Here is a 22,113-nt window from a genome sequence, read left to right on the forward strand (position 1 = left end):
GTCATCGCTCGGGACCAAGACCCACACCAGTAAACACCGCAGCGGCCAGGACCCCTCCAGGAACATCGCACTGGACCGAGATTACCCCGGGATATCCCAGGGAGCTAGGAACCCCCCAGTGGCACCGCAGGGAGCCGGGCCTCCACAGGGGCGTTACAGAGCACAGAGACACACCCCTCCCCCGGGACATCGCACGCGGACGGGATGTTCCTCAGTTCCCGCCCGGCTTCGCCTCCGCTGCCCCCATCAAATGCTGGGGCCGGGCCGAGCCGCGCTGCAGCTGGGCGATAGGGGCGGGGCAAACGCCTTTATTTGCATACGCCGCCGCCAGAGCTAATCAAAAGGCACAGAGGGTGCCATGGCTGAGACGGTCAGGCAAAGCAGCCAATGGGAGGTGAGCCGGCAGGCGGGGCGCCGCGCGGCGGTAGGGGAGACTCGGCCGGCGCGGCGGCGAGTGGCCACTCGGAGCTGGGCGGCGGAGGTGGCAGGTGAGTCTTACTGTGCGGGTTGTAGCGTGCGGCCCTGCTTGGGGCTGGGGGTCTGGTGAGCCCTGTGTGGGTCCCTGCGTGGGGCTCAGGGGATTCTTTGTTGGTGCCCTGTGTGGGCCCCTCTGTGGGGCTAGGGAGCCCTGCGTGAGTCGCTGTGTGGGGTTGGGCGGATCCTGTGCGGAGCTGAAGAGCTGGAGTGCCCTCTGTGGGGCCCGCGGGCGTCTGTGCGGGGCTGCCCATGTGCCCTAGGTGGGGCTGAGGGACTGGGGTGCACGGTGTGGTGGTGGTGGGGAGTGTGTGTCTCTCTGGGGCTGGGTGGGGATGTCACGGTGGGGCTGGAGAAATAGCATATTTCTGTTGTTGAGGAAGTGTGGGGTTGGAGAGAGGCGTACGTGGGGCAGATGGACCCTGCCTCGGGCTGTGTCATGGGCACTGGGCATGGAGTTGTGTTGGGAAGGGGATAGCATGAGGGTCCCCACCCCATAGATCCCCTCCCCTCCAGTGAAGGCAGGATGTATGTGGGGAGTTACCACAGAGGTGCCTGAGGATTGCTAGGGACAATGGCCTGCGCTAGCGTGGGGACAAGGGTGGGGTCCATCTCCTGCCATTTGTGCCAGCAGTAAGGTGCTTAAGGAGAGGGGGGGCTTTTTCTTTTTCCCACTTACCCTCACAAACCGAGCTCCTCTGCTGGGCTGTAATTTCCCCTCTAATGCCACCTCCTACACCTGTGTGCCTGAACCTGTAGTTTCCCTAGCAGTAGGTGAAAGTGATTGCACAGGGTAAATACTATTTTTTAGGCTTCTGCTAGTTTTCCCTCCTCTCTGGGCACAAAATCTCTTTCAAAGCTTCTGGTTTTGAATTCCACTATCAAGTGAGCTGCTTCTTGACAGGGAAAGAGTATTTTACATGATGAGCTCTAAGAGCTTGCAAGGGATACAGCCACCATCAGCGTGTCCACAGCTGGCAGCTTCCAGCTGAGACTCTGATCTTGCTTCTGTTGTCATCAATCCAAGCAAACAGGGTTGTGCTGTTCCTGATGGAAAAAAAAGCTTGAAAAATGAAAACAAATCAGGAGTTGCTCCTTTGGGGTTTCAGAGGTAGAAGTTACCTGATGTCTCTCCATAATGAGCTCTTAAACTCTTGAGGAGGATTCAGGACATCATTGGGACGTCAAATCGAGCTTGGAAACTGGGACCGCAAGTTAAAAAAGCAAAGCTGGCAGCATAAATGGCTTCTTCCTCAAAAACATGGGGAAGCTGTTTCCCTCCTGACTCTTTGAAGGACTCATCCAGTTCCTTCAGCAGAGCCTATCTCTGGCTTTGGGAGCGGTTTTCCTGGAGGTGTGGTGGGTTTGGGTGGGGTGCTGGTGCTGTGACAGGGAGATGCTCAGGTTTTATTTCCAACCTGGTATGCAAGAGATGGGACAGAACTACTGTGGGTGGACAGAAATGCTGCCCATGCAGTGGGAACAGTTGCCACTGCTGGCAAGGAATTAACTGGGAGTATTGGACTGAGTAGGAATAACATTCTAGTGGCACTGAAGAGTTCTGCAGCCCAAAGGTTGGATGCTGGGGTCCTTGTCGGGGATTCTGGGATCCCTTAGTGGGATGCTGGATTCTTCAGTAGGATGCTGGGATCTTGGTGAGATGCTGGGGTCCCATGGTGGGACACCGGTTCTCGGTCCCATGGTGGGACACCGGTTCTCACAGCACCCTCTGGGACGGGTTGAGGGCAGGATGGAGCTGGAGATGATAGGGTGCTGGCAGATGAAGGGGTGACTGGTAACTTCTTCGTGGGGGGTGGGGTTGGAGCTTGTGCCAGAGAAAATCCAGAATGACATGAAGCAAATAAACCAGCAGATTTCTGGGCAGTTAAGGAGAAGTCACCTCATCTGCTCAAACTTAGGGGGAGGGACCACAGCATGGTGTGTCTTGTGTGGTTTTGGGTTTGAAGGATGGAGCAGAATCAGTGCTAGAGGGGCTCATGGTGGGTGAGGGCTGGTACAGTGCTGGTCCTGCCTGGAGCAGAAGACTCTGCTGGGATGGCACCTTGTACAATTACTTTGTCTTTTGTTATAACTAAATAGAAGCAAATAATTGTCACTTCTTGAGACTGTGTTTGCCCAGCACATGCTGGTATTCTTTTGAGGTTCTTGCTTAGTGCTGTTAGAGCATCTCCCCACTGGGATGAGCCAGAAAATAAGGACAGTTTCTGAATAAAACCCAAACTGCATCTTTCAGTACCATCACTTTCTTCACAGTGAGGGTGGTGATACACTGGAATGGGTTACTTAGGGAGGTTGTGGATGCCTCCTCCCTGGAGGTGTTCAAGGCCAGTTTGGATGAGGCCTTGAGCAACTCAGTCTAGTTGGAAGGAGTCCCTGCCCATGGCAGGGTAGTTAGAACTAAATGATCTTCAAGATCCCTTCCATCCCAAACTATTATATGAATCTATGATTCACCTGCTTGGGGAGATAGATGGTGGAGTAACCCTCCCTGGAAGTGTTAAAAAAACAAGTAAATACTTTGGGACATGATCTAGTGCTCATGGAGTTATAGGGTAGAATGTTGGACTTGATCTTAGAGGTCTTTTCCAACATTAATGATTCTATGATTCTAATTAGATGGGTTTAATTACTGCCTTGCAGAAGGAGCAAGTTTGCTGTGAGGCTCGAGGTGCACAGCTCTCTAGGCTGGCTCAGGGGGGGCAAAAATATCCCATAAAGGATTTGGAGAATAATTTGTCCTCTGTTATTTCTACTTTTACTCTTTAATATTTGATATTCCTTGTCAGTTCCATGCATTTATATCAAACTGTTGCAGCCTCTTGAGGGAGCTGTGGGGCTTGTACCCATCTCCTGCTCATCACAGAACAACAAACAGCTTAGTGTGTGTGTGGGATCTTCTAATGTCATTGAAGAAATGACCGCAAGTAGCTCAAATGTAACTTGCTTTGCTAAAGCTGATGGTCTTTTCCCGTCATCAGGAAGTGTGATGGAAATAAGGATTTCTCAGTTTGCAAGTGAGCGTATTCAGAAATAAGGAAAGTTGCACTAAAAGCAACTGTCAGAAAGGAAGAGGGAGGATTATGAGGGACGGCAATTAAATCATTTTCTGCCTGTGATGTCCCTGCTTTGTAAATATTGGAATTAGAAATATTTGGAAAACCAGCCTTGTTAAAAATACTTTCTGATTTAAGTGAAGAGTGTGACCAGCAGGTTGGGGGAGGCCCTCCTCCCCCTCTAGCCTACCCTAGTCAGGCCACGTTGGCAGTACTGGGTCCCATTCTGGACTCCCCAGTTCAAGAGACGGGGAGCTTGCTGGAGAGAGTCTAACAGAGGTTAGAAAGATGTTGAGGGGCCTGGAGTATCTCTGTGAGGAGGAAAGGCTGAGAGCCCTGGGGCTGTTGGTCCTGGAAAAGAGCAGCCTGAGAGGAGATCTGATCAGTGCTCAGCAAGAGGATAGGGGCAGCAAGAGGATGGGGCCAGACTTGTCAGTGTTGCCCAGTGACAGGACAAGGGGCAGTGGGCACAAACTGGAACCTGGGAGGTTCCACCTGAATGGAAGGATAAAATTCTTTGGTGTGAGGGTGCTGGAGCCCTGGAGCTCTGTGGGGCTGACAGTGTGATGGTGATCCAGCAGCAGTGCAGGTATTGTCCTCAGAGCTGTAGCATAGAATCATAAAAGGGTTTGGGCTGGAAGCGACCCTCTGCAGCATTCTTGTAGCCCCCCTCAGGTACTGGAAGGCCACTCTAAGGTGTCCCCAGAGCCTTCTCTTCTCCAGGCTGAATAATCCTAACTCTCTTGACCTGTCATCCTAGCAGAGGTGCTCCAGCCCCCTGATCATTTTTGTGGCCCTCTTCAGGACCTGGTCCTTCCTGTGTTGAGGGCTCCAGAGCTGGACATGGTATTCCTGGTAAGGTCTCACCAGAGCAGAGGCAGAGGGGCAGAATCCCCTCTCTTGATTTGCTGATCCGCATCCCCTAGAGATGTTGTCCTGGTCCTGTCTGTCAGTTTGGTGTTAACACTGGAGCTAAAGGGATGTTCAGGAGGACACCTGGGGGATACCAAGGTCTCTGTGGGCAGGAGTTAGCCCAGGAGCTTAGGGGATGCTCAGGGCAGGGGAGTATTTCAGCAATGCTCAGGAAGATGGTCTGGGGGAAGACGTTAAGAAGGATGTTCTCAGGGGCATGCTTTGGGGAAAGATGCTCAAGGGAGACACTCGGGATGCTTGGGATGATGCTTAGTGAGATGCTTTAGGGGCGATACTCAAAATATGCTGAGCGGGCTGCTTAATGAATGCTCAGGGGGATGCTTCATGGGTGGATGCTCAGAGGATGCTTGAGGGATACCAGGGTTTCCACGGGCAGGAATTAACCCTGAAGCGGTGACCAGCCATGGATATGGGCGAGCTGAGAGTTTGGTTGGGTCCCCAGTGAGTCAGGGTTCATGTGAGCATGCTGGAGGTTCTTCAGGGTACTGGTCAGCTAAAGCAGCTCTGTTTGGAGTGTGTTTATTTCGTTCAAAGAGAAGTTGCCATGAGTGGCCCACTGGGACTGAGCTGCTTGCACAACATGCACGTTGGATCAATCCATGTGAGTCTTGTTCAGTGAGTGAATGCTTCACTGTTTTTGTGGCTTCTCCCTTTAAATGAGAGGGGAAAATCAAACAGGTAGGATTAAAAAAAAGAAAGTTATTTTTTCTTTCAAATTATGATGTACGAGCATGAGAAATGGTACCTGGGTGCATCTTTGGCAGGGTGAAGCTGAGGATCACATGGAGTTAGTGTCAGGCTGAAGAGAGTGTTATTTTCTCACTGTTTCAAACTCCATCTCCCTGTGTCTCTGCTCTGTCTCCAAGTGTCTTAAAACACTCTTATCCAAGGAAAATCACTGTTCCAGTCCTTACCTGCCTCTTGCACAGGGATGGTTGCTCAGCAAGTAGATCTTTTATTAGAAAAAATAATTTTCTCCATTAAAGGGGAAGTGAAACCACAGTGGGATAGTGGAGAAAGCCCAGAGCTTAAAGGGCTGGTGTTGGGGATGGGATGGTGCTCCCTGGGATTTGGGGATGATAAACCGTAGGATTTGGTGGGGTGCTCAGTGGGATTTGGAGGTGATACAGGGATTGTGAGGGATGCTCACTAGGATACTCGCTTGAGCAACATGGTCTAGTGGGAGGTGTCCCTGCCCAAGGCAGGGGAAGTGGATGATATTTAAGGCTCCTTCCAACCGAAACGGTTCTATGATTTGGGGGAATTCTCAACCTAGCAATCAATCCTAATTTGGGGCAATACTCACTGGGATTTGGGGGGATGCTTACTGGAGTTGGGAGTGATTCTCACTAGAATTCAAGGTGGTGTTCACCAAGATTTGCAGGTGATGCTCACTGGGATTTATATAGATGCTCACTGAGATTGGAGTAATCATAGAGTCATAATATGGCTTGAGTTAGAAGGGGCCTTAAAGATAATCCAGTTCCAGCCCCACTGCCATGGGCAGGGACACCTCCCACCAGCCCAGGTTGCTCAAAGCTTCATCCAGCCTCATCCTTGAACTTCTTCCTAATGTCCAATGTAAATCTACGCTGCTCTAGTTCCAAATCATTGCCTTATCAGGCAGCGATGTTTAGCAGGCTTTGAGGTGATTTTCTCCAGGATTCAGGGCCCCATGTCTCCTGTGCATATAGCTCTGCTAGTTTTTGCTGTGACCTTTGTGTTTTACAGCAGGTCCCTTCTGTGTTGCAATCCAAAGCTTTTCAGGCTGTGGAAGCAAAAGTGCTTTGTGCTAAGCAGATCCTAACAAACAAACCCCAGAACAGCCAGCTCTGATTTTTTTTCCATCCTGTTAATTTTCGTCCTGACTTTTAGCAGCAGTAAATAAAAAGAAGTTGGACAAAATATAGCTTTTTTTTTTATTTGTTGATGTAAGATGCTATTTTATGGAACCAGCAAGTCAAATCATCTCCTCAGGGCTGTAGGGAGCTGAGGAGCTGCTTTGAGAGGGTTTGTCCATGGTCTCATCCCTCCTTTCTGCCCATGGTAGAGCCTGGTCTGTGGCTTGCAGCTGTCATCTCAGTTCTACCCTCTTCTTAAATCCTGTTTTTAGAATCCCACACATGTTGGGGGTTAGTTTATTTTTTCCCCCCTCTTCTTACCAGCTATTTGTGTCACATCCCCACTGTGTCCTTAGGTGGGCACCTCCCTGGACCCCTTGTGGACCTTCAAACCTTCTCCAGTGATTGCGTGGTGGCAAGGTGAGTCCCCTTAAAATCTTCTCCAGCCTTTCTTTTCTGTTTCTCTTCCCGTGAGCCTCCTTGAGGGATCTGTGTTTCCATTTGGAGCTGGCAGATTCCTGGTATGCTGATTTCTAGGAAACATGGCTGAGGATAGTGATCTTGGTGAAACCATAGCATGTGTGATACCTGTCTGTCCTTAGTTTGGGGTCACACATTTGCATCCCATTCTCCGCTCTGGGTTTTTCCTGATTTCTCCAGGCTGGAAGATCACAACATCCCTGCAGAGAGGGGGATAGTGAAAAGAAAAGGCCTGGTTAATGGAGTTCAGTGTAGCTGGTGCTGGAGTTGGACAATCTGTGTCTTCCACTGGGAGAAAGAGCAGACTGGCCAAAGGAAGGCTGCAGGCATTACTGCTTTTGAGCTGATAGAGGGGTTTGTGTTGGTTTAGCAGGGAGAGGGTGGGTGGGGTTGTGCCTGTCCCAGTGAAGCACAGGATATGCTTGTGCAGGAGAGCTCAGGAGCCTCCCTGTTTCCTCAGCTAGAAGCTCTTTAGTGTGTTTTGTGTTAATTAACGCTGCTGTAGTTTGGCGCTTGAAGGAGAAAGTCTCTGTCCAGATGTCGAAACCTCCGAGGTTGAAAACTTCTTTTCAATGACAGATTGAGCATCCAGGCTGGATTTTTGGATCTTCTGGTAAAACAGGGAGTGACTAAAAGCAAACGAGGGAAGAACTCCATCCCCTTTCATTTAGCTGCAAGGGCTGCCCCTCTGCAGGGCTTGGGGAGGGTGGAGGTGGCAGCTCTGGTCCCCGAGGCTGCACAACAGCCCTGAGTACCCAGCTGGAGGTAGAATCTGACCCCAGCATTGGGCTTGGAGCTGGAGCAAGGGCACTTTGGGGATACAGGCTCCTGGAATGAACTTTGCTTCAGAATGGGAAGAATTGGGCTGTGCAAAACTGCCTGAGCTCTACAAAACTGCCCCAAATCAGGAAAAACCTCCCCATCATCCATGCACACCTTCCCTAGGGCTCTGGAGTTCTTTAACCACCTTCTCATCGATTTTATTCTCTGTGGAAATACCTTTCTTCTGGGTGGCCTGGGGGGAGGTTTTACCCTTCCTCACCTGTCTCAGGGCAGGGAAGTGGCATGGCTGTGGGCAGGAGGGAGGATGGTTTAGCCTGACTTCCTTTACAGTGTAGAGCTGTGGGTAACAGGAGTAGGAGAGCAGGATCTGCTTGGGCTGTCAGAAACACCCAGAGGCTTCGTTAATGAATCCCCTCCTGGTATCCAGAGCACACATGGTGCCACAAGGAGAAGGTCCAGGCTCTGACACCTCCAATGAGCCTGCACAGCACTCGGTAACAGTCTCAGCTCCCTGCTATTGAGATCTCAGGGAGGAGCAAAGATTTTCTTTTCCTTCAAACTGTTTGTCATAAATTAATTGGGATTTTGGCCCCCAGCCAGCTGTGTTCTGTCGCTGCAAACCAGAGATAAGTGGCACAGTCTTTTCCCTAACCTACATGGAGCTGTTTCTGCTGGACCAAGAAGTCTGCAGCTCTTTCGTAACATGGACCACTTCTTAATAGCCAGTCTTGTGGGTTCCTTCCCTCCCCCTGCTGCTGACGCAGAGCATGGCCCCTTCCGCTCGCATTGGCCAGCTTCCCTGAATGACTCCACTAATTGCTTATGTAGAAAAATAATGAGGAGGATGCGTGTGATGTATTTTTAGATGTCTCTTGGTGGGATTTAGCAATTGGAGAGCCAGAGCCATCTGAGCGCCTCCCCATCCTTTTTCTGCATCCCCAGTGATGGCTGTATGGTGGACTTCAGGAGGTTCTGCATCAGGAGGTGGCATTTCTTACACAAGCTGCTCCTCCTTTTTTATTTGGTTCATCTTGGTGCTTAATGAATGAGCTATGGGTGCTGCATACCTGGCACTGTGCAGCATCTGTGCAGGGAAGCCCTGAGATAGTCACCACCATCTCCTCACTCACCTCTGTGATGGTGCCCATGGCTTGGAGACCATCTCAGTGCCACAGTCTCTCAGACTGGTTTGGGTTGGAAGGGGCATTCAAAACATATCTAGTCCAACACCATAGAGTCAGCAGGGACATCTGCAACTACAGTAGGCTGCTCAGAGCCCCAAACAACCTTACCTGGAATGGTTCCAGGGATGGGGCATCTCCCAACAACCTGGGCAACCTGGGCCAGCGTCTCACTACCCTCAGTGTAAAGCATTTCTTCCCAAATAACTGATGGCAGGTTTTCCAATCTAGACATATTTGGGAGATAGGTCTCATCAGCAAAGTAGCTTTTTTGAGTGTTCTTTCAGGTGTTCCCATCTAAAACCTCAGCAGAATCAGGGGAAGGGCAGCAGAAGCAAAATTACATTGCCTGTTACTCAAAGCCTGTGAGAATCAAGCATTACAGCAAATATTTCCCTTATTTTTCTCTTTGCTTCTTCCATTGCAGGACTCTGTGTCTCAGTGGCTTCCGGTGCCAGGCGGGAGGCAGGCCCCAGCTCTTCCCTTTCCAGCTGGGTGTGAGGAGCACAATTCTTGCAGCACAAACTTACATACCCCTGGAGCTGAAAACATCCTTTACTTGCCTTTTTTTTTTTTTTAAACCCCTTGAATGAATTATTTCTTCTGGTTGACATCAGCTTCCACAGCAAAGGCTGTGGGAAAGTTCTGCAATAAGAGTGGTTTTAATAGATCTGGTTTCTGTCTTCTGAACCCCATTGCTTTCTAATTCTCTCATGTTTCCTTGATTACGTGGTCATGCAGCAGTGTGGCTACCAAAACAGCCTCACACTCCCAAGGAAATCATCAGGAAATAGGGGGTTAAACCAGAAGGATTTTATTTTTTTTTTTTTTTACCAAGCACCATTGGAGAAAGGTGGCATTGGACCAAAACCATGGCTTTTCAGGCACCATGGCCACTCGTTCAGTGATGGTGGGAGCGTGGGGCTTCAGTTTGTCCCCAACCCCTCTAACTTCTTAGTGTCTTGCTGTGAGATTTATCTTTTATAGAATCAGAGAATGTTAGGGGCTGGAAGGGACCTCTGGAGATCATCAAGTCCAATCACAGAATTCATGTGGTTGGAAGAGACCTCAAAGATCATCCAGTCCCACCCTTTACTCAGCACTGAAGGGTCAAAACTAAACCATGTCCCTAAGCACCAGGTCCACAGGCTGCTTAAACACCCCTGGGGATGGTGACTCCACCACTGCCTTGGGCAAACCAATCCCTCTGCCAAAACAGGATTATGTAGGGCACGTCACACAGGAATGCATCCAGGTGGGTCTTGAACGTCTCCAGTGAAGGAGACTCCACGACCTTTCTGGGCAGCCTACTCCAGGGCTCTGTAACCCTGGCAGTAAAGAAGTTTTTCCTCATATTGAGCTGGAACTTCTTGGGTTCCAGTTTGTATCCATTGCTCTTTGTCCTGTCACTGGGCCTTGCCCCTTCTTCTTGACACCCACCCTTCACATATTCATAAACATTCATAAGATCCCCTCTCAGTCTGCTGTCTTTATCCAGCCCAAGAGTTGGGATTCTTTGGATTTTACTTTGGGCTTTGGAGAAATGGCTTGCTGTGCATTCAGGTCTTTCCGTGCAGGGTTTCCTGGCAAGTGGAGTCTGCTCTTTCCTTTTGGAATGCCCTTCATGGGCAGCAGAAAGCGAAGTTTGCTTTCTAAACAATGGGCAAATGGGTCATTCCTTGTGGGAAATTATCTGGAGCTGTCTAAAGTAGCTCACAAGGCACATGTTTGTCTGGTGCACATACTTCTAGCACCAGCTTAGTGGCCATCAGCCCTTTGCTTGTCACCCTTGGAGTGCTGTCCTGGCTTCTTCTCTGCTTTTGGTGGCTGCTAATATAGGTGCTTCAGGGCTAATTCTGCTGCGTCCAAGTGGGTGCTCAGCAGAGCATCTCTGTAGAAGATCCCAGTGCTTTGGGTACAGCACCCCAGAATGAGTTCCCACGTTTTACTTGGTATAAAGAGTTGGTTGGCTGGGATGTGCCTTCCCTGCTGGTGCTTTTTCAAGTAAAACTCCTGCAGAAGGAGTCTTCTGGAACAATGTTGACCTAGGGAGACTGCAGATGAAGTCTGGCAACCTCCACCACTGTGTCCAGGCCAAGATGTGGGGCTGTTCCCTTTCCCTGGTTGATGTGGCACCTCAGGGTTTCCTGTGCCCTGTGGTTTGGCACAGCCTGGGTGGCCCCTGGGAAGGGATTTTCCGCTCTGCAAGCTTGAGATGTGCTCAAAGCTTCCTGCCGCTGCCCTCCTTTCCGCCCCCCCCCCCCCCTCTCCCGGGCAAAGTGAGCTGCTGCTTTTCTTTAACCCTTTCCTATTCTAAAACCTGCTGTGCTCCTGCCTGGCTGATGGACTGTGTGCCATGTCTCTCCAGGTCCAGGGCTTATGCAAGGAGGCCATGACCACTGATGAGGCCACTAAGGGTGAAGGGGAGGTGCAGGCAGTGGCTCTTGCCGAGCATGGAGAGGACATCACACCAGCTCGAGACCGAGGGGTCCTGAAGGTGAGGGGGGGTGGGGGAGGGGGCTGCCAGGAGGGTCCTGTCTTTTGGTCTGTGTTTTGGGATGCATGGTCACATTGGTGGACTGTGTGGACACGGCACTTTGGGATGTGGTTTAATGGTTATGGTGGTCCTAGGTTGGTGGTTGGACTCAACCTTAGAAGTCTTTTTCAACCAAACCAGTGCTGTGATTCCATGTAGCACTCCCGGTGCTGTATGACTGATTTGGGTTTTGTTTATAAGAGAGGCAAAGGAGGTGAGCACCAATTGGAATAGAGAAGAACAGGGTGGTGATTGAGACTGATGGGTTGGGGCTGCTCAATGAATTTCACTGCTATTCTGTTCCTAATCAGATCATTAGCTGTAAACCCACAAAGCATGTTTTTGTGTGACTCACAGACGTTAGAAAGAGCACGTTACTGAGGTCATCCAGTCTGTTCTGCAGCCCCTTTTTCACATTCAGAGCTGTTTCTGGATAGTTCTGCTCCCAAGCCCGTGCTCTTCTCCAGTTGAATAGGACCTTTCCTCTAAGAATAGCATCCTCCCCTGCTCCATCCTCAGCTTGAGAACTGCTTGTTCCAGGCTGGAGTGTTCAGAGAGAAAGAAAAAAAGAAGTGTTGACAAGAAGTGAGCAGTGAAGTGACACCCCCTGAGAGCAAGATGTGTGCAGACGGAAACCCCACAGTGGCCTCCACTTGGGCTTTCCAACCACCATCTTTGTTCAGACACGTCCCCAAAGGCTGGGCAGGTCTCTGATCCCAGCCCTGTCCCAGTGCTGTGGATCTGGCCAGGGATTTATTTGTAGGGACTGATGGAAAGACAGATTGAACTGGAATCTCTTGAGGCTTCACACATTTCTTGGACACCTCCAGTGGCAGTGATCCACCACCTCACAGAATCACAGAATGCATGGGGTTGGACAGGACCCTCAAAGGGCATCTTGTCCAACTCTCACTGCAGTGAGCCGGGACACCTCCAACTAGAGCAGGTTGCTCAGGGCCCTCATTGAGTTGGACTTTGAATGTCTCCAGGGATGTGGCCTCAACCACATCCCTTGGACAACTTGTTCCAGTATTTCAACACTCTCGTTGTGCAGAACTTCCTCCTGATGTCCAACCTAAATCTGCCCTGCTCCAGTTTCAAACCACTGCCCCTCGTCCTGTTACCACAGGCCTTCTGAACAGTCCCTCCCCATCCTTCCTGTAGGTCCCATTCAGATACTGAAATGCTACATTCACCCCCCTGAGCAACCACTTACAGTGCCCAACAACTCTTTCAGTAAATATTCTTTTCCTCATCCTTCATTGGATTTAGAGCAGCAGAGTGTCTGTGCCTGTGTGTGCATGGATTTGATCTATGGCTGTTTTATATCCACCTGTGTCTATATTATTATATATGTACGTGTAAAGAGTGAGCACATCTGCAAGGACAGGCTGAGAGAGTTGGGGTTGTTCACCTTGGAGAAGAAAAGGCACCAGGGAACCTAAAATACCTTCCTAATGAGGAAAGACCAAGAGAACTGTGTCTTTTTAGTCTGGAGAAGAGAAGGCTAAGGGCAGATCCCATAAATGCTTACAACTACATAAAGGGTGGCTGTCAGGAGGATGAGACCAGGGTTTTTTTCAGTGATGCCCAGTGACAGGACAAGGGGTAACAGTCACAAACTGGAACATGAGATTCTGTCTAAACATAAGGAGGAACTTCTTAATTTAAGGGTGGTGGTGCACCTGAGCAGGCTGCCCAGGAGTCTCCATTTCTGGAGACTTTCAAAACCTGCCTGGACATTCTATGTGACTTTCTCTAGGTGAACCTGCCTTGGCAGGGGGGTTGGATTCTGTGGTCTCCAGAGCTCACTTCCAACTCCTACCATGCTGGGATCTGTGATTCTAATGACCTTTCAGTGCTTAGAGGCCAGCAAGAAAGCGGGGGATGCTTGAGCAGGGCCTGTTGCAACAGGACCGGGGATGACAGTTTGAACTCAAAGAGGCAGATTCAGGCTGGAGAGAAGGGAGAAATGTTTGACAGTGAGGGTGGTGAGATCCTGGCCCAGGTTGCCCAGAGAGGTGGGAGATGCTCCATCCCTGGCACCATTGCAGGTCAGGTCGTTCAGGGCTCTGAGCAACCTGCTCTAGTTGCAGATGTCCCTGCTGACTGCAGGGACATTGGACTGCATGGGCTTTAAAGGTCCCTTCCCAGCCAAACCCCTTCTGTGACTCTAGGATACGTGTCTCTCTCTCCACATGCATCTTTGGCTGTCCCATGGCTTCTTTTCTCATGGGTTGTTTCTCTTTCTTAGATCATTAAACGACCTGGCAGTGAGGATGAGTCCCCCATGATTGGAGACAAGGTTTATGTCCACTACAAGGGCAAATTGGCCAATGGCAAAAAATTTGACTCCAGCCACGATCGAAACGAGCCCTTTGTCTTCAGCCTGGGCAAGGGTGAGCCTATCTAGGGAATGCTTCAGGGTGGGATGATCCTGGGGGCTCTGGGATGATCTTGGAAAGGTTGGGATGATCCTGGGGGCTCTGGGATGATCTTGGAGAGGGGTGGGGTGAGTCTGAGGGGGTTGGAATGATTCCAGGGAGGCTGGAATGATCTTGGGGAGAGTGGGATAAACATGGCAGGGCTGGGATGATCCCAGTGAGGGTGGAATAATTCTAGGGGGACCGGCATGATCCTGAGGAGGCTGGAGTGATCCTAGAGGGGCTGGGATGATCCTGGAGAGATGAGACCTCATTGCAGAACAGGATGGTATCAGCCCTGCTCTAAGTGACTTCCAAGGGTGGCTTTTTTTGGGTTCTCTCCTTGTAGCACCCAGGCTGGGTTTTTTTGGGGTGGCTGCTGGTCACTCCCTCGTGCCTGACATCTGCCTCTCTTGTAGGCCAGGTAATCAAGGCGTGGGATATCGGGGTGGCTACCATGAGGAAGGGAGAGATCTGCTACTTGCTCTGCAAACCTGAGTACGCCTATGGCTCTGCGGGCAGTGCCCCCAAAATCCCTTCCAACGCCACCCTCTTTTTTGAGGCAAGTAAAACTGTGGATGAGATTGCTCACTCCCTTCTTGCCTTGCCAGCTAGCTCTGGAATCCAAATAAAACCCAAAACCCAAAGCAAGCAACAACACAAAAAAACAGCTTGGATTCCTGAAATGTGTTCCTCTGCTCCAGGAACTGCTGCCAGGGTTTTCTCAGAAATGTGTCTGAGCTCGGAGGCTGGGACTGAAACTGCGGCTGGGGAGACCCCCAGTGCTGGGGAGGTGGAGAGGGTGAGAGCAGGGGAAGCAGGCAGATTCCCAGTTCAAAAATGCACAAATGGGAGGGAGAAAGCAGCTGGGAAATGCCTCTGGGTGCTAGAGTCTAAGGAGTACTGCTGGGTGGTAGGAGAGCCAAGGTTTTGGCAGGGTGAGCTGACTGGGCAGGGCTTGTTGGGACAAGGCAGTGGGAAGGGAGGAATGAGTCCTAAAATCTGTCCTAAATTAAAGCTCAGTCTTTCCAAGCTGAGTGGGGACTAAGCTGTGGGTCAGAAATGGTCTTGTCAGAGAAAGAAGGGAAAGCTCCTGCCCACACTGGTCCTGGGCAGCTTTCACAGCATCTCCCAGCAGCAGCTGTGTTGCATCTGAGCAGGCTTTAATGAACTTATTACTCTGTGCAAAGCTTCAGGTGTTGGAAGTGTCCCAGTTTCTAATAAATTGGGTGGATTATGCTGTGGCTTGGAACTGTTTTTTATGGGCAACTTCTGCCTGTCAACTAAATGGAGAACAAGGATGAACTGCTGCTTTGTGGCTCTTTTGTTGTTCTTTTCTTCTTCCTTCCCCCTTCTCCTCCTCCCTGAGCTCTGCCCACCTTTGCTTTGTGATTTGATTTTGTAGGTTGAGCTGCTTGACTTCAAAGGCGAGGACTTGTTTGAGGATGGAGGGATAATCCGGAGGATCAAGAGGAAGGGAGAAGGTTATTCCAATCCTAATGAAGGTGCTACAGTGGAAAGTGAGTGATTGCCTCTGGAGGGGTGAACCTGCCCCAGAGCAACCCAGCTTTCTTCTCCGTGGTACTGTAGAGCTTGTAGGTGGCTGTGCATCCTGATGGGATATGCTTTTATCCATCTGGAGGCTGGACAGGATGGAGAGGGGCTGGGAGAGCAGTGGGTCACTGCCTACTCAGATGCTGCTCTGAGCTCTTCTCGTCATGGCCCCAGGACTGCTGGTGGGAAGGGTGTTTGGGGAACCTCAAGCCCTGGGAGCATCTGAACATAACCTGCATTCTGGTTTCTTAGTCATGTTGGCAAACACATCCCTGAAGGTCCTGGTGCTGCTCAGCACAGGGTAGGATGGAGGGAGCAGACCCCAACGGGGTTTCAGGGCTCTGCCATCTCCATTTTCTACATTCATCACCATGTCCAAGCCACTCCAGGATATGCCAGCTCCTAAAAACTCCAACTCTGATGTGTCTCCAAAGCAATGGAAGCAGGAATGTCCTCCCTCAAGGCCATCCTTTGCTGAGTGCTTTGGTCACCCACACAGGCACTCGGCACCTTCTTTGGGTCCTTGTTCCAGCATTGATGGTAGCTTTGGTGGCCTTTATTCACCTCTTGCAGAAAGGAGCCTATTTTCCTTCCTTTGAAGGGCAAAGGAAATGAATACCACAGGGGTTTGCTGTGCCCAGGGTGGTCTCAGCTGACGTGGGAGGATGAAGAGCTTGGGTCTGCTGGGCTCTCCCTGTTCTGATCATGTTTCTGGAGCAGACATTTCATGGGGCTGGATGGAAGAATCCAGGATTGCAGGGTTGTTTTTCCTTCCCAAGAACCACTCAGCCACAGACACAGAGCTCACTCCATGCAGGAGGCATTTACTTTCAGACCTCCTGTACACAAAGATTAACTCCCTTCGGTGAAGGAGAAATTGGATCTGAGCTGTCACAGCTCAAAGCTTACTGCCATGAATGGCTGCTTCTTCTAACAAGGTTTTCTTGTAAGGAAAAACGAGGTTTTGACTTGGATTTGGCTGTCTGCCTCTCCTGCAGTGAGCATCTTAGCTGGGACCAGCCATGAGCTGAGCTTCAAGCTGGCTCTTCTATCACAAAGATTAAACCAAGAGTAAATATCATTGAAGTCATCAAGAGTTCAGCATTGCTCTGTACTCCGAGTGCTTTACAGGCAGCACCCTGTTGGGTGTGGAGTGCAGGGAGAGCCCTAAGTCCCTCTGTGGTTGTTCCCAATACAGCTTGAGGTTTTCTGGAACGTGCTGATGCTTTAATGGCTCAGGAGGAGGCTGAGGTGGGGAATGGGGAGACACCAGCCAGAAATCATCTCTCTGAAAGGACATGAGGAGACAAAGAGGTTCCCCATGCACCTGATGCCCCACTGCCTGATAATCCCTCTATTTTGTTTTACCTTTTGCAAATTAATGCACTCATCAGAGCAAGTGCTGGAAGCTGGAGCAGATTTGCACTTGGGGTCATGAAGAGAGATGCTCTGCTGGCTTGATCATCCCATGGAGCTGGCACTGCTTTGGCAGGACAGAGATCACAGAATCATTAAGGTTGGAGAAGACCTCTAGGATTAAGTCCAACCTTTTACCCAACACCTCTGTGACCACTAAATCATGTCCTGAAGTGCCACATCTACTTGTTCTTAGAACACCTCCAGGGATGGTGACTCCACCATCTCCCTGGGCAGCCTGTTCCAATGCCTGGCCACTTTTGCAGCAAAGAAATTGTTCACAGAGATGGGCGATGCTTTGGTGATCCCACCAGCAGCCCTGCCAGCTGCTCATGTTTGTAGCTTATGTGGCCCTTAATTCATTCAGACCTATGCAACCATACATTGAGGAGTCAGAGACCCTTAAATACAGCCTTGTGAGAAGATTAGGAGAAGCAGTAGCAGGCATCCTTGTAATGAGCATTTTGGGTGCAAATATGTGGGGTTTTTTGTTTGGTTTTTTGTTTTAGTAATATGCCATAGAATCATGTAATGGTTTGGGTTGGAAGGGACCTTTAAAGATCGTCTAAAAGAGACTTTTTACAAGGGCTTGTAGTGATAGGATGATGGGAAATGGATTGAAGACTGGAGTAGCAGAGATTGAGACTGGGTATTAGGAAGAAATTCTTGACAGTGTGAGGGTGGTGAAACACTGGAACAGGTTGCCTAGGGAGGTTGTGGATGTGGAGGTGTTCAAGGCCAGGTTGGATGGGGCCTCGAGCAAGCTGGTATAGTGGAAGGTGTCCCTGCCCATGGCATGGGTTTGGAATTAGATGATCTTCAAGGTCCCTTCCAATCCAAACCATTCTATGAATCTATTAATCTAGTTCAAATCCCCTCATCATGGGCAGGGCAGTGCTCTTTATGGTGGGCACTGTGTTGGGGACATCAGGGCAGCCATAGGAACTTCAGAGCATATATGGGGATGTCATGGCAGTGATGGTGACAGCACAGGGCATGGCAGCCCACCCTAGGGGAAGGCTGTGGCCTTGCAGTGATGCTTTCTCTCAACCTTATGTGTGGGAGGTGCTTCACTACTGGAGTCAAGGTGGAAGGAGCCATGCTGCCAGGAGCAGGCACCTCTGTGCTGGAATTTGTAAAGCGTTTTTAATAGGTTTTAAGTTTTACAGACTCTAATTCACAGTTTAGGTCCCTAAACCTCAGTCTGCAGTACAAATCTGGCATTCCAGCTTTTGTTACAACCTTTTCCCTCACCATCCCCTCCACCCCCCCTTCTCCATTTTTAATCTGAGTACAAATTGCTGTCAGCACATCAAGTTCGTGTGCCAGCCTCACTCGGTACACTCTGTTCTCAGCTCTTCAAAAACAAAATCGCTGCAGGCGCTGAGAGAACAATAAGTCAGAGCTGCAACTGGAGTGATGTTCCTTCAGCAGCTTTTTTTTTTTTCCGTTTTTCTTTTTCCCCTGTAATCTGAGAGAGCCTGCAGCCAGCTGACTTGCTCCTGAAATCCGAGCGGAGATTTTCCCCGCTCTGCCTGGTGTATTTTATCTGTAGTTCAAAGTGAAACTCTCTCTCCTCCAAGGCGAGGATGGCGGCATCCTCCCCTGCATTCATTCCTTACCACAAAGTAAGTGGGGAAGTGATTGTCCCCCTGTACCAGGCACTGGGGAGGCCACACCTCAAATACTGGGTTCAGTTTTGGGTCTCTCACTCCAAGAAGGACACTGAGGGGTTGGAGTAGGGCTGTAGAAGGACAGCAAAGCTGGTGAAGGCTCTGGAGAACAGGGCTGGTGAGGAGCAGTTGAGGGAACTGGGGTTATTTAGGCTGGAGAAGAGGAGGCTGAGGGGAGGCTTCATTGCTCTCTACAACTCCCTGAAAGGAGGTTGCAGTGAGGTGGGGATTGGTCTCTTCTCCCTAGTATCAGATGATAGAACATGAGGAAATGGCCTGAAATTGTGCCAGGGGAGGTTTAAATTGGACATTAGGAGCAATTTCTGTCCTTCAAGAGTGGTCAGGGAGTGGTCAGGCTGCCCAGGGAGGTGGTGGACTCAAGATCCCTGTAGGTGTTAAAGAAATGTGTGGACATGGCACTTGGGGACATGGTGTAGTGGCCATGGTGTTGGGTCAACAATTGGACTTGATCTTGGAGCTTTTTTCAAACTAAAACGATTCTATGACTCTGTTTAAAAGCAGGATCTTCCCCTCCTTGCTGCATCCCACTGGGGATGGGGGAGCTGGGAGAGAGATTATGGATCTGTACTTGCTAGGAGCACAGGAAGCATGGTGCTGTGGGGTTGCTGGGTTACCTGTATTTTAAAATGAATTTGCCACTTTCCTGTGCCTAAGAAAATATTCAGCGTGGGTTTGGGTAGTGCAAAAGGAGGGGTCAGCCCTGGAGGAGCTGGATTTGCCTTTTGAGCCTAGACACCCTTTGCTGTATCTGGTCTGTCATTTGCCTCTGCTCTCCCCCTGCCACACAGGCTGAGGTGCTTGGTGCTCTGTGGTCGCTTAGGTCACATACTGTGGCTCAGCATGGTGCTGGAGGGGCTATGAGAGCAGCCCCAGCCCTGAGAGTGGTTTTCTTGCAAGCATCCTTCCTCCTCCCTCTTCAGCAGCACTTGCACAGACAATGCCTCCTCTGCCTGCTCAGCAGCAAGCAAAGGTAAAGCTCATGTCCTTCCAGGATGCAAAGGCCTTGCTCCCAGTTGTGTTGCCTACCACAATTGCTTTTTTTCCTCTCAAAAGCTTTTCCTTTGGTTTGTTTTGGCCTTGTTTTAACAGTACTTAGGAGCTCCTGGTGAATTGCTTTTACTTTATATCTACCTGTATGCCTGCATCTTGTACCCTGTACTAAGCAGAATGCACAGAACATCAGGCTGTCCCCAAAGTCCACCTCATCTCTAGGATGCAATGAATAAGGAATTATCTTCCAGTAGCTGAAAGGGGCCTACAAGAAATCTGGGGAGAGACTTTTTACAAGGGCTTCTGGTGATAGGATGAAAGGGAATGGATTGAAGCTTGAAAAGAGCAGATTTAGACTGGACATTAGGAAGGGAATTCTTGACAGTGAGGGTAGTGAGATGCTGGAACAGGTTGCCCAGGGAGGTTGTGGATGCCCTCTCCTTGGAAGTGTTCAAGGTCAAGTTGGATGAGTCCTTGAGCAACCTGGGCTGGTGGGAGGTGTCCCTGCCCATGGCATGGGGTTGGAACAAGATGGTATTTAAGGTCCCTTCCAATACAAAACCATTCCATGAATCTTGCTGTGGAAATGCCAGTCAGGAGAAATAGGTGGTCAAGGTGCTGTGTCCTTGGTGTCTGCTCCTGGCTGTGCTTCTGCCAGCACCTGGGGCTGGAACAACCACAGTTATTGGTTGAAGATTGAAGAAAAACAAAACAAGAGCAAATAATGTTTATCTTGTACTTGGGAGTTCTTGGAGGAGGAGAGCACAGCCTTGTTTTGGAGGTGGAAGGCAAGGCAGTATGGCTGCCTATAGGAGCTGTGCAATCGCCCTGATAAAACGCCATGTGGCTGCATGCCAGCAGCAATATCCAGTTCCAGTAAGACTGGACTCGTGCAGCAGAGCACGAGGGGAACATATTAGTCATGGTGTTTATCTGTTCTCTGCTCCTTGCTGAGACAGGATTTGCCTGATTGCCTTTTCAGCAGTGCTTCTGATCCCTCCCTGTCCCTCCCAGCTTACTGGCAGCTCCTGCACTGCCCCCAGCCCCAGAGAGTCCCAGCTTGGTTTTGGTGGGAGGCATTCAAAGCTTACCTAGTCCAACCCCCTGCAGTCAGCAGGGATATTTGCAACTAGAGCAGGTTGCTCAGAGCTCTAAATGACCTGACCTGCAATGGTGCCAGGGATGAGGCATCTTCCACCTCTTTGGGCAACCTGGGCCAAGGTCTCACCACTCTGTGTCAAACATTTCTCCCTTCTCTCCAGCCTGAATCTGCCTCTTTGAGTTCAGACCATCACCCCTTGTCCTGTCACAACAGGCCCTGCTTAAATGTCTGTCCCCAGCTTTCTTGCTGGCCCCTTTAAGCACTGAAAGGCCATCAGAAACTCTCCCAGGAGCCCTCTCTTCTCCATGCTGAACAACCCCAACTCTCTCAGCCTGGCCTCACAGCAGAGGTCTTCCAGCCCTCCCATCATTGCTGTGGCCTCCTCTGCCCTGCTCCAACAGCTTCCTGTTCCTGCACTGAGAGATTTTGGGAGACGTCCTTTATAAAACACTTCTTTTGGAGCCACCCCTTGCCTAGGTTGGAGTGGCTTTGAGTGCGATCCTGCCCTCTCACCCCTCTGCAGTTCACCTGGAGGGATTCTGTGGTGGCACCAGGTTTGACTGCAAAGACGTGAAATTCGTCGTGGGTGAAGGGGAGGACCACGACATCCCCATCGGCATTGACAAAGCCCTGGAGAAGATGCAGAGGGGAGAGCACTGTGTCCTCTACCTTGGGCCACGGTAAGGAGCATCTTTCTGGGCACCACAGAGTCATACAGATGTTCCAGTGTGGTGGGGGTGGAAGGGACCTCTGGAGATCCAGTCCAACCCCCCTGCTCCAGCAGGGCATCTACAGCAGCTGCCCAGGATCACAATGGCCAGGGGGGTTGGAAACTCTTCAGAGAAGGAGACTCACACAGCCTCTCTGGACAGCCTGTTCCAGGGCCCCAGCACCCTCATACCAAAGAATTTTCTCCTCCTGTTCAGATGGAACCTCCTGGCTTCCAATGTGTGACCAATGCCCCTTGTCCTGTCACTGGGCACCAATGAAAAGTCTGGCCCCAGCCTCCCAACACTTGCAAGACAAGAGATGTCACCTAGTTTTGAACTTTCAGCATCCAAGGCTGTTTTAGCTGTCATGAAAGATGCTGATCCTGAAAGTGGGACTTTCCAGGAGAGCCTTGGGTTAGCAATATCAGCAGGCATAGCAAGAGTGACTGGTGCAATGGAGGCAGAGATCTCAAGATGCTTTAAAAAAATCAGAAAAAAAGAGGTTAATCTGAGTCCAGTGGCTGAAACCACCATGGCTAAGTAGAGAAACCTCTCTAAAACAACAGAGTTGATGCATCCAGAGAAGATGACTCCCAGGAGAGAATGGATTGTGTGTCCTCAGGTATCATTGCTCATGGAGAATAATCTTGCCCTCACCCTGAAAAGTTAGAAAGCTGCAGGAGTGAAACCCCAGTGGGTGATTGTGCTGTGTCATGGCCAAGCTGCTCAAAGCAAGATTATTCTGCCCCCACCTCTGACCAGGCTCCTTATGCCCCCCAGGTATGGCTTCGGCGAGGCAGGGAAGCCTAAATATGGCATCCAGGGCAACGCAGAGTTGGTCTATGAGGTGACACTGAAGAGCTTTGAGAAGGTGAGGGCAGGAGCATGTTGGGCCCTACCCAGGTGACTGGGACACTAGTCC

General features: G+C 50.4%; 1 protein-coding gene across 5 annotated transcripts in view; it reads left to right on the top strand.

The window, feature by feature from the left end:
- Positions 1 to 465: 465 nt before the first annotated feature.
- The window catches only part of FKBP5 (FKBP prolyl isomerase 5), a 28,657-nt gene continuing 7,009 nt past the window's right edge, over positions 466 to 22,113 (top strand). For 2 of the 5 annotated variants that reach the window (XM_054395970.1, XM_054395972.1), the window contains exons 1-7: positions 9,225 to 10,021; positions 11,135 to 11,263; positions 13,557 to 13,701; positions 14,145 to 14,287; positions 15,131 to 15,245; positions 21,005 to 21,161; positions 21,972 to 22,062. In XM_054395970.1, the coding sequence (XP_054251945.1) occupies positions 9,890 to 10,021; positions 11,135 to 11,263; positions 13,557 to 13,701; positions 14,145 to 14,287; positions 15,131 to 15,245; positions 21,005 to 21,161; positions 21,972 to 22,062 (912 nt within the window). In that variant the 5' untranslated portion in view covers positions 9,225 to 9,889. Of the gene's footprint in view, positions 489 to 6,678; positions 6,743 to 9,193; positions 10,022 to 11,026; positions 11,264 to 13,556; positions 13,702 to 14,144; positions 14,288 to 15,130; positions 15,246 to 21,004; positions 21,162 to 21,971; positions 22,063 to 22,113 lie in introns of those variants that run through there. The other 3 variants (XM_054395973.1, XM_054395975.1, XM_054395971.1) reach the window with 3 other exon arrangements.

Source organism: Indicator indicator, chromosome 35, assembly GCF_027791375.1.
Source record: "Indicator indicator isolate 239-I01 chromosome 35, UM_Iind_1.1, whole genome shotgun sequence".
Classification (NCBI taxonomy): Eukaryota; Metazoa; Chordata; class Aves; order Piciformes; family Indicatoridae; genus Indicator; species Indicator indicator.